This window comes from Rhincodon typus, unplaced genomic scaffold, assembly GCF_021869965.1.
Source record: "Rhincodon typus isolate 14 unplaced genomic scaffold, sRhiTyp1.1 hic_rhity00001437, whole genome shotgun sequence".
NCBI lineage: Eukaryota > Metazoa > Chordata > Chondrichthyes > Orectolobiformes > Rhincodontidae > Rhincodon > Rhincodon typus.
The window spans coordinates 12,327-25,000 of NW_025967075.1; the positions used below are offsets into that span (position 1 = coordinate 12,327).

A 12,674-nucleotide genomic window follows, 5' to 3' on the forward strand; every position below is an offset into this window, starting at 1 on the left:
TCTGGCACATATTTGAATGATCTTGAGACTGATACCATAAGCAGAAGCTTTGAAAAGAACTAATCAGCTTACAACATTTTTAAAGTCTATTCGTCTCAGCTGTTTACAGATTTAATGTCAGAAGCTTTTATCACTTCAAACCTCTTAATCTTGTTTAAATAAGCGGCTGTTAAAACCACAAAGTAGTAACTTAGTGCAAGTTAATAAAGAGGTCAAACAAAACACTCTTTGCAAGCTATGCTAACATTGCCTGCCAGTCATTCTTGAAATTCAGCCAGACATTCATAGAGGCCACCTAGGAACTATCCACAGAAGCAGACATCCATTTTTTTCCTTCATGGCCCATTGTAAATGCCTAACCAAACTTCCACAATTCCAGGGATGATGTGGGTAGAGGCACAATTTGAAATTCCCAAATTGCCAGGATCAGGGATCCCAGAATTAGATGCTGCCCAGAATTTTCAATGGCTTTCCTACATTCTCGGACTGCACAAAAATCCAGTTCAAAGAATGTAAAGGAAACAAAATAGCTAAAAGTGTGTATTAATCAAACATAATTGTGGCTATGGAAGTCATCTGATTGGTTGATAGTGAACACATTGATTAAAATCTATTTTACTTCAAATCAAGTACCATATTACAACAGAAAATTTTGATTTATTAATTTTTATTTCATTTTGTTTTTACAGTTCAAGAGGATGCTCAATCGAGAGCTTACTCACCTGTCTGAGATGAGCCGATCTGGTAATCAGGTCTCTGAGTTCATATCCAGTACATTTTTGGGTGAGTATTGTTCAAAGCATAATCTATTATGAATGTTCTTGAGGGGAGGTGTGAGAGCTATGGTGAATTTGCTGAGCCAGCTCATTATTAACTACACATGACATTTTCTGAGAAGAATTCTCTCAGGAAGCATCATTATATGTTTCAATAATTTCACAGGAAGCCATTTAAGAAGCTCTGTTCTGAAGTAGGGTTACCAGACCTGAAACGTTAACTCTGACCTTTTCTTCACAGATGCTGCCAGACCTGCTGGGCTTTTCCAGCAACTTCTATTTTTGTTCCTGATTTACAGCAACTGCAGTTCTTCGGTTTTTTATTAAGCCATTTAATATGTTTGTTCAGAATGCTACTTGAGAATGAATTTAGTGGCCCCAATATTTCCCTCAATTCTGCACCAATGCCTTTTGGATTTTCAATCTGAGGTATGTGGTCTGGATTGGGTGTTAGGCCAGGTGACCAGGGGAGATCCTAAAAGGATGCCTCGTTCCTGGGATAGGCTGAGGCCTCCAATGTTGTAAGCAAAGTTTAGAAATGAAGATTTAAACAGAAAACAGGGGGTGGCACAGTGACTCAATAGCTGGCACTGCTGTCTCACAGCGTCAGGGACATGGGTTCAATTCTAGTCTCAGGTGAGGGTCTGTGTGGAGTTTGCACATTCTCCCCATGTCTACATGGGTTTCCATCTGCAGTCCAAACATGTGCAGATTAGGTGGACTAGCCATAGGAAATTGCCCACAGTGTCCAGGGCTGTGCAGTCTAGGTGGATTAGCCATGAGAAATGCAGGGTAACAGGGAAAGGGTAGGCGGGTGGTGTGGGTGGGATGCTCTTTGGAGGGGCAGTGTGGACTTGATGGACTGAATTACCTGCTTCTACACTGTAGGGATTCTATGAAAACAGCTCACACACTGAAGAATGCTAATTTAGCCAGAGTTGTTTTAGTAAAATGAATATATCTTTTTGTGTGAGGTGAGCATCAAATTACAGATCTGTGCAGTCATTGAAGGATAAGCCTGTTTTAACGCATCACCAGAAGTTAGAATGACATCTCCACTCACCATCCTTTTTTTTCAATGACTGGAGAAAGCTCATGGTATTGCTGGAAGGGTTTGGGCAGTCAACTAAACATTAATGGAAAAGCATTAAAACAGATGGCCCCATTTCCCAGTTATTTCCTTAAGAAATTTGTTACATATAATAATTCAGTACTTGCATATTTGTTTTGGTAATATGCTTTGATTAAAAAAAGTTAAGCCAATTTATCAATAAAAACTAAAGATAAATATTTGTAGTTCTGTATGTTGGTTGATCGTACATTGTTTGATGAAATGGAAAATTGCAGAAAGTGGTGTCAATGGCTTAATTAAAAAATCTTGCTATTGAAAAATAACATTTAGCAGTAAGTTATGATAAGTTTATGATAAGTTTAAAAAAAAAGACTGACGTTTTGTTGCTTGAATTGGAGAGTATGTTTTTTTTTGTGTTCACTCATGGAAAGTGGGCAGCACTAGCTGGCCAGCATTTATTGCCCATCCCTAATTGCTCTTGAGAAGATGGTGGTGAGCTGCCTTATTGAACTGCTGCTGTGGGTAGACCCACTATGCCCTTTAGGAGGAAATTCCAGGATTTTGACCTAGTGACAGTAAGAGAATGGTGATATATTTTCAAGTCAGGATGGTGAGTGGCTTGGAAGGGAACTTGCAGGTGGTGGTGTTCCTATGTATGTACGGCCATATGGTTCTTCAAGATGGAAGTCATTGTGAGTTTGGAAGATGCTATCTAGAACCTAATGTAGTGCTGGTATTAAAAAAAGTCACAGCCTGCTTTTAGATGTTTTCTATTTTGCATGTTGGCCACATTGTGAATGATGGTGACAAGTGAGCTATTTAATAAAGTGAGATAAGATTTTGACTTTAGTTTGGCTGTTTTGGTCATCAATTCTCTGATCGTGACGATTGATTCTAAAACTGGCCAGCGATGATCTTTGGGGGTTTTATCTAAATTATAAATTGAAATGACAAGTTATATTGGACAGATTTTGTGTAAACAGCAAAGTCACGCTGCCAGAAAATATGGTCCTTAGTATTAATAGTGAACTACAACGTGATTCATCACTGTCCACAGCAAACTGTGTAGTTACTTCGACTGCAACTAAGCAATGGTGTAAGTCTTTAACACGAGAGATTTTCTTTCGTTATTGCCACCTTTCTACCCTGCATACAGCACACCCGTTTCTGGCTGAGAGACCTTATGGGGAATTCTATTCACCAAAATGTGTCAGAGCTGCAATGAGCCCTCCACCTGCAGTAATTGATTGGTAGTCATTCACCCAGCAATTTGTGACCTAATGGATAGCAAGCTACATTTGTACTCTATTTGTCTTCTTCTCTAATAGCCCAAACAAATATAGGAGCTTGCTGCTTAAAATGTAATTGGTCCATATCCACGAATGCATAGCACAATGAAACTCAAAATTAAGATCATTTTTTGTTTTAATGGCTGCACTAATCTAACATTTCAGCAGTTTGCATCTGTGTTTTATTTTTCATTAACAACAAATAACCCTCAGATTGTAAAGTTTTAACCGACTTGGCCCAAGCTTTAATATGAGTGCTTGTTTATCGAATCTTGGAGTCTTAGTATTTGAAATATAGAGAAATGCAGCCCCTCCATAAGGAAAGTGTGGTAAACATAAAAACAGAAAATAGAAGCAGGAGTAGGCCAGTCAGCTTATCAACTTGCCCTGCCATTCACTATGATCGTGGCAGATCATCTAACTCCGTAGTCTGTTCCTGCTTTTCCCCCATATCCTCTGGTCCCTTCAGCGTCAAGTACTATATCCAATTCCTTCTTGAAATCATTCAACATTATGGTCTTGACTACTTGCTGTTTTAGCGAATTCCACAGGCTCACCACTCTCTGGGTGAAGCAATTTCTCCTCATCACAGTGCTAAAACCCAGTATCCTTCGACTTTGAGCCCTGGATCTGGTCTCACCTGTTGTCAGGAACATTCTTACTGCATCTATCCTATCTAGTCATGTCAGTATGATATAGGTTTCTATGATAGCCATCCCTCACTCTTCTGAACTCCAGTGAAAATAGTCTTAACTCGTTCATCCTGTCTTTGTACATCAGTCTCTCCATCCCAGGAATCAGTCTGGTAAACTTTTGCTGCACTCCCTCTATAACAAGAGATAAGGAAACCAAAACTGCACACACTAATCCAGGTGTAGTCTCACTAAGGCCCTGTCTGATTAGATATTCCTGCTTCTGTATTTGAATCCTGTTGCTATGAAGGCCAGCATTCAATTTGTCTTTTTACCACTGCTGCTACTGCGTGCTTATTTTCAGTGACTGGTGTTTGAGGACACTCAGACACTCTCATTGCACATTCCCCTCTCTTGATTTGTGGCCATTCAGATAATAAACTGCCTTCCTGTTTTTGGTACCAAATAGATAACCTCACATTTGTCCACCTTATGCTGCATCTGCCAAGCAATTTGCCCACTCACTCAACTTATCCAAATCCACCCTGAAACATACCCACATCCTCCTCACCACGCACCTTACTACCAAAGAGAATGCAATCTACCAACAATTCAGTCACATTTTTGCCAAGGATTTTTGAAAATATTTTCCTTTTCTGTTTTAGTAAAGGACTTCTAGTAGTGGTATTTGCTGAATTTTGGTAAATATATAGTTAAATATGATTTTAAAACTTCAAATAATAACAAACACAAGCAATAAGGGCTATTGTTAATGTTACATTTTAATTATAAAAACAGCAAAATTTTCCTTGCGACTAAGTTAAAACCTGGAAAGGCTTATTGAAAACAGTCAGGTCCTGCTGATACCCACCGCCTGCAGGAAATCCTATGAAATTCTATGTTTCCTTAAGAAAACATAGATAGAAGTTCTCTTCCACCTTAGATCACCTGACAGTAGGACTTACTCGTCATCTTTTCAACAGGGTTAGACTTTAAGTATGTGACAGATTTGATAAGCATCAACCCTGTTGCACATAATTCAATAATCAGCTATGAGATTGCTCCAGTGACATGGATTTCTGGACCACAACCTGAGACTCCAACATTTTCAAAAATGCTTTGCATGGTTCCCTGTCTTGTAATTTCTCAATTTTCTAATAAGCTTCTTGCTGTCCCAGAGATAACATGTAACCTGTTAGTGCAAATAACAACAAAGTGCCACGGTATCATTTAGTATCTTAACATACTTTGTGCATGTTCTTTTATTATTCTTTAATGGAATGTGCATGTCACTAACTGGGCCAGCACTTCTTTGCCATCTCTAGTTATCCAGAGAGCAATAAAGCATCAACCACGTTACTGTAGATCTGGAGTTGCATGCAGACCAGATAAGAGGGACATACTTCCTTCCTTAAAGAAAATTAGTAAACAGGATGGGGTTTTACAGCAATCGTCAGTGCTTACGCCATTAGGCAAGCTTGTTATTCTACATTTTTATTGAATTAAAATTTCACTATCTGCCATTCAAACCCATGTTCCCAGAATATTAGACTGGGGTTCTGAATTACTAGTCCAGTGAGATTACCAGTACATCATCACCTTCCATTTTTTGTAATAAGATGATAATTCAGTGTAATTTCTTTCACATTATATTTCTGGGAATGAAATACGGAAATATTTAAGGAATATAAGATTTGAGGGAAGTACTCAATAAAGTGTTTCAATTGCATCTAAATGAATGAAAAGCATTGGAGATAAATACTCTAGTATTACCATTAAATTGAGGAGGGTGTGGAAGAGCAGCAATCATTCACAGCTAACTGAGGATCTGAAGATCCTGGTATTCCTCATGCAATGTCCCGTTGCAATATTGTCAGACAGTCTGGCTGACCAGTAGGATGATTAACCAGCATGAAGGTGTAGAAATAATACTGAGGATTGGAAAGGACGTGTCAATTCTAGGGTTATAAATGAAGAATAGTGGAATGGGTAATCAAAAGGCTCCAGGCGGTGGTTGTTGGATTTGTGGAAAATAGGGTGCTGTGGATTGGTAGTCTTGTTAATCATGGGTTACAATTACAACAAAAACACCCTGCCTGGATGAACAAGGTGAGGACACTAATTATTTAATTTTGGAAATTCTTTGAAATTCTCCTCCTGACAATCTGTACCAAGCCAGTTCCGCCGAACATTTTTGACTTCCTGGAAAAAAGCACTATTTGAAATATCCTGTTTTGATAAAAAAAAAAGCTGAAATAGAGTTGAATATTTAACTTATTTGAATGTCATGTCCCTGATGTGAACTTATTTACAAGGGCTACTGCCTGGTTTAAACCAACAGTTAAAGAAACATTATGCAAATACATTGTTATGACCTGTTCTTAGAACTCAGAGTAATTTTAATCAAAAAGAAAAGAAAAATGTCAGTAACAGTTCAGGTAGTCACCAGCTGATACTTGTCAACAGGCCCTACCTTCATCCCAGTTGTAATAGGATCAATAAAGCCAAAAACAGCCCTCAGGCTCCTAACACTGTCACCACCTCACCTCACCCATGTCAATTCATTCCATCTCATGCTCCCCTCCTTTCCAGCCCCCATACCTTCCATGCAAACGTATTGCCAAACTCATTCCCATAGTTCTCAATAACCCTAATGTCAGTGCAGGGCCAGCTCATGCTTCTTGTGCCCCCCACCCCCCTTCATCTACCACTATTAACCCTTGCACCTTCACCTTGCAAACTCACCAGCATCTACCATGGATAGATGTCAGGAGCCATGCTGAGTACAAATAAAGATGGAGGTATCTGTACAAATTTGGCCAACTTCAAAAATCTTCTCATTGACAAAAGCAATAAATACAAACATTTCGTTTCACTACTCAATCCTCTATACACTTTCTTTCTTTGAAGACTTAATCTCTCATTAAAAAAAACACAAATATTTGTATTCAGAGCCCCATGTCAAAGACAGTTAATCGCTTTACAATTTTCTGAGCTTTCAATCAAACTCAGAATTTACAAGTCCGCCAGTGTATCAATAATTGGCCGTGGAAGCTGTCAGGAAGCACGACTGTAATCTGAGAATGATAGCTCTCAGGCTTATGTCAGCAAATACCAATTGAAACTTCAAGCACTGTTTTCTTTTACAGTCCATGTTTACAGCTTTACAGTCCCAAAGAGATCATCTACTTTGTTTTACATATTCATATCTAGTTTTAACCATCCCAACCAGGGGTAAATGACTGCACACAAAGGGGTATTTGACCTCTGCAAAGAACTGTGGCAGGTTTACACTGTTCCATCAAATGCCTCTTGCCACACATCGTGCTTCAGAAACCTCAGTGACCAAAATTGCTTCTCTTTGAAGGCAGCTGTGCTTTTAAATGTGTTGTTGCCTCTGTGAATTATGGATGTGCAAAAATACTTTACAACTCTGTACCACTGTCCAAATAAAAATGGGGCTGAATCAGCACGACTTCCTCAAAGGGAGGTCATTCCTGACAAGTCTGTTACAATTCTTTGATGAGGTACTGAGCAGGTTAGGCAAAGGAGGGCCACTGGATGTGATCTATTCGGATTTCCAGAAGGCCATTGACAAGGTACCGCACAGAAGGTTGCTGAATAATATAAGAGCCCCATGGTGTTCACGGCAAGATATTGGCACAGATAGAGGATTGGCTGACTGGAAGAAGGCAGAGAATGGGGATAGAGGGATCTTCTTCATTATGGCAACCAGTGAATAGTGGAACTCGCAGGGGACAGTATTGAGATCGTAACTATTCATGTTATATATTAACCATCTGGATGAAGGAACTGACAGCATTGTTGCTAAGTATGAAGATGAGACAAATATAGGTGGAGTGACAGGTAATGTTGAGGAAGTGGAGAAGCTGCAGAAGGACTTGGATGATCTAGAAGAATAGGCAAAGAAATGGCAGATGGAATAGAATGTGGGCAAGTGTGAGGTTATGCACTTTGGTCAGAAGAATAGAGACACAAACTGTTTACAAAATGGGAAAAGGCTTCTGAAGCACAAAGAGACTTAGAAGGCCTGGTTCAGGATTGTCTTAAGGTTAACATATGGGTTCAGTTGTTAGGGATGTATTGCTGAGGCTGTATAAAGCTCTGGTCTGACCACATTTGGAATATTGTGAGCAGTTTTGTGTTTTTGTATGGAAGGATGTGCTGACTTTGGAGAAGGTCCACAAGCATGATCCCGAGAATGAAGGGGTTGTCGTATGAGGGTTGGTTGAGGACTCTGTGCTTGAAGAAGTTTAGAAGAACAAGGGGCGATTGCATTGAAACTTGACAGAATACTGAGAGGTCTGGATAGAGTGGACGTGGAGAAGATGTTTCCACGAGTAGGAGAGACGAGCATCCAAGGGCACAGCTTCAGCATAAAGAGCCGACCCTTTAGAACTGAGATGAGGTGGAATTTCTTCACCCAGTGGGTGGTGAATCTGTGGAACTCATTGCCGCAGAAAGCTGTGGAGGCCAAATCATGGAGTGCCTTTAAGACGGAGATAGATAGGTTCTCAATTGGTAAAGAGATCACGGGTTACGGGGAGAAGGCAGGAGAACGGGGGTGAGATACATATGAGCCCTGATCAAATGGTGGAGACAGGGTGGCCTGAGTGGCCTAATTCTGCTCCAATATCTTTCGATCTTATGGTAAGTCCTAGGCTTGGGGCCAGGACTTCCAAATTCCACGCTCTGCTACCATTTTGATTAAGGCGCAGAGCACCTTCCAACGTGTCAGAAAATTAATCCTAAATTTTTGTTTCAAGGGACAGCAAGGGCACAGATTATTGTCAGGTAAGCTCTGAACATGTAAAAAATAATGACAGAATTAGTTGAGCTTATAGTGTTGACTCGTTTCCTGTATTCTACACCCGGAGGTTTTATGAGTGTTCTCCTGATAGTCTGCTGATGGATTATCGGCTGAAGCCTAAAGAAAGGCTGATTAAATGTTTTCTCTTGTGAGACTGCTGGTTGTTCACTGATGTTTATGGCACTTATTTGGGAAAATCCCCATGAACGAGTTTTTCTGCTCTGTGTTCTTGTTGGAACCATTCAGCCACAATATTCTAATAGGGTTACTGTTCTTTTCCAGACAAGCAGCATGAGGTTGAAATGCCATCACAAGCACAGAAAGAAGAAAAGAAAAAGAGGCCAATGTCACAAATCAGTGGAGTGAAGAAACTCATGCACAGCTCAAGCTTAACAAATTCCAGCATTACAAGATTTGGAGTCAAAACTGATCAGGAAGACCTCTTGGCAAAGGTGTGCTTACTTCAGACCCTGGATTTCAGCAATATAATCCTTTGATAAATGAAAGGGAACCTTCGACTTTGCAGCACAAAATCTTTATCGATTTGGCATAGAATTTGATCAACATATTTTTCAGTCATTTGGATCAGATAAATATGTTGCTGAAATTAGAAAAGATAATGATTTGGGAAAAAAATGCCTTTTTACTAATATTACAGTTAAGATGCTAAAAATGATTGTATTTTCAATTAACATAATGGCTAATGAAAGTATTTTTAACCTCTGAGAAAACACACCATACTTAAGCTTAAAATTTAAAGATAATGCATTTTGTAAAATGTTTGTTCTTACTGACATCCTTCATGTTTAATGTCTGTTCAATTAATAGGAATTAGAAGAAATAAACAAATGGGGCCTTAATGTCTTTAAAGTTGCTGAATATTCTGGAAATAGACCTTTAACAGTTGTCATGTACACAATTTTTCAGGTGAGTTTTGAACGTGTTCATGCTTGACCATTTGAAGTTTCTGTATTTTGTGAAACAGTATGAATCTATTGGAGAATTCTTATTCCAAACAACAAACTGTATTATGGTGTCTAAAATTATGGTCACTAATCAATTGCACTCTACATTGTTCGAGCACAGTTGAGATTGATCAGATCTAACCAAAGACACCCTGACATTGTAGCATGCAATATATTACCAACTTATCACCGTCTTCACCAGATCAGCACCATTGGAAAGTTCACTGCTGGACCATTAGCCCAGATAGCGAGCCTTTGAGCACTCTAAAAGATCTGAAAAATGAGCTTTTGCCTCAAGATAGCTGAAACTAATTGAATAGCAGCCTGCACCTGAATGGTGAATTAAGGACAACCACCAACTGAAAGCAGCAGTAGACAGTTTTATCATTCAGCTTGGACTGTTGGTTTTCAGTTTTCCAATGCTGTATGGACAGGTATATGTCAATAAATTCACACAGGCTATGGAAATTTTATTTTAAATGCCAATTTCTATTCTTTAACTCCACTGGAATAACACAAAATCTGAGTGTAATTTGATGAACTGAGGACTTGAACAGCCTCCTTTTTATTTACGCTTTGTAATGACTCAACCTTGAACACACCTGTGAGATTTCATATTTAATGCTAAAATTTACTGGTGATTACAGTTAAATCAAGACAAGAGAGGGGTGCCCTTTCTCAGATCTTTTGTTGTAATAAAATTGAAACTTGACATTCCAAAGTAATGCTTTCATTCACACTTGGCAACTTTTTCATATGTATTCATGTTAATTGATTCTTTGTTGTGAGAAGGTATGTTTTTATGCTGTAGGCACCTGGTTTATTGTATTATGTGTCCTAAATAATTTCTTCTATGTATTCCCTGAATTAGTCAGTGCCTTCTGAGGGTTCCATTTTTCATTTACTTGGATAGTTACTGCGGAGGTGATGGCCTATTATCGCTGGACTACTAATCCAGAGACCCAGATAACGTTGTGAGAAACCTGGGTTTGAATCCCGCCATAGCAGATGATGGAATTTAAATCAATAAACAAAATCTGGAATTAAGAATCTAATGATGACCATGAATCCATTGTTGATTGTTGGGAAAAACCCATCTGGTTCATTAATGTCCTTTAGGGAAGGAAACTGCCATCTTTACCTGGTCTGACTCCAGACCCACAGCAATGTGGTTGACTCTTAACTGCCCTCTGGGCAATTAAGGATGGACAGTGAATGCTATCTGGCCAGAGACGCTCTCATCCCGTGAGTGAATAAAAAAAAATAGTTACTGAGGAAAAGTTAGGAGTTGTAACTTTCCCAATTCCCAAATAACTATAGAGCTACTCCCACTCTCAGACTCCGTACTTCCCTAACACTACCCCTCTTGACTTACCCGAGCAGACCTGACCCAACACCACTCCTGCCTGATCTGACTCAAGCCCCCAGCAACCTTGCCTTCCCGCAATTAACCCACTGCCACCCCGTCAACCCCAACCTTGCCCCATAGTTTGTCGAAGTGTCTTTGAGGCCTTTTCACCCCAGGTATGACAGTTAGTTCTGTAAAAAGGTGGCATAGCTTGGCTTCCAAAGATGCTCCTGAACTACTGTGGCATACTCCCAGAACAAATATACTCCACATTTCTCAAGAAGCCTGGTTCAGAAGTCCAGGCCAAGGAGCAGATTGACAATCCAACGAAGATGGCCATTCCTCAGAAAATTCGGCCTAAAGACATCTTTAATATGTGTGAAATTCATATTAAAGAAGCAATGATTGCTTTTCCGAATGAAAACAAAAACTTATCTCAGTGGCCCGGGAGCACAACTGGTTGGTGTTCGAACCAGCTACAACCAAGAAGCATTGAACAGATCTAACTTCTTACATAGTCAGAGATGTGGGTATTTGTGTTTGGATTGAGCAGTCAGTGACCTACTGGGACCCACTGCTTTTCTTACCACCTTATCACCATGTTATCTGGACAGGAGTTACAGGAGTAGGTCTTTAACAGTCTAATTGGCATGGAATTATACATGACCAAACAGACTTAAAGCTAAGGGATGAGGGAGGGTAAGAAAGCCAAAACAAGGAAAAAGAACTAACTTATTTTCTGTTACAGATTTTGTTAATTTCAGTGGCCTAATCTGAATTCATTTTCACTACTTGTAGGAGCGAGAATTATTAAAAACTTTCAAGATTCCACCAGATACTTTAATTACTTACTTGATGACACTGGAAGACCATTATCATGTCGATGTGGCTTTCCATAATAACATTCATGCTGCAGATGTTGCTCAGTCTACTCATGTTTTACTGTCAACGCCCGCATTAGAGGTAAGCAGGAATGCTTTTCAGTTTCCCAGATAACCTAGCAACTGTAAGCAAAGGCTTTTACAAAGAAATTTAACTGATATTGTTAAGCTTAGCTTGCACCTCATTATTATGGAAAATAAAAATAGATGATGACTTCTGTACTAAAATTGAATCAAATTCAATTTCATGCATAAAATTATATGATTCCCCTTTTCTTAGCAACCAGACCATTTATTTTGCTTAGTTAATTTATTCTCATGTTGAAAATTGACCCTCACATTTTGAAATATGTGATTTATAGGCTCATTCAGGATAATTTTATTTTAGGATACTTCAGTAAATAGAAGGCTCTGAAGAAGGGTCACTGGTCTCACTATGCCTTAACTCTGCTTTCTGTCCAGCAGTTTCTGTTTTTGCTTCAGATTTCCAGCATCTTTATTTTACTTTAATATCAGGGTACTTCCCTGTTAGATACATGTCTGATTTGCTTTCCATGACTTTATTGTATAATGGATAGCATATTAATCCTTTCTAACTGATTAAAGATTTAATAGCCATCTTAGGTTTCTTCAACACCACATCAGTTCTATGACCCTTTGATCTTTTGCTTATAAATTCTGTGTCCGATGCCATCACTTTCACTGACATTTGAAGGAGCGAGACTCTGAAAGCTTGTGTCTTCAAATTAATCTATTGGATTATAACATGGTGTTGTGATTTTTGACCTTGTCACACATACATCCAACAGCTCACTGAAAGGTTACATGAGATCACTCTAAGTTGAAACAAACTTGTGACTGCTTTTTAAACTTCTGAAAA

General features: G+C 39.1%; 1 protein-coding gene across 1 annotated transcript; it reads left to right on the forward strand.

Annotated features, from left to right (window-relative positions):
- Positions 1 to 680: 680 nt before the first annotated feature.
- On the forward strand, positions 681 to 11,876 carry LOC109914106 (cAMP-specific 3',5'-cyclic phosphodiesterase 4D-like; the record flags this gene model as incomplete). The annotated part of the gene is made up of 4 exons (XM_048592555.1): positions 681 to 783; positions 8,883 to 9,052; positions 9,429 to 9,527; positions 11,712 to 11,876. Coding segments are annotated over 4 exons (537 nt in total), but the record flags the coding sequence as incomplete, so codon positions are not given.
- Between the last annotated feature and the right edge of the window lie 798 nt (positions 11,877 to 12,674).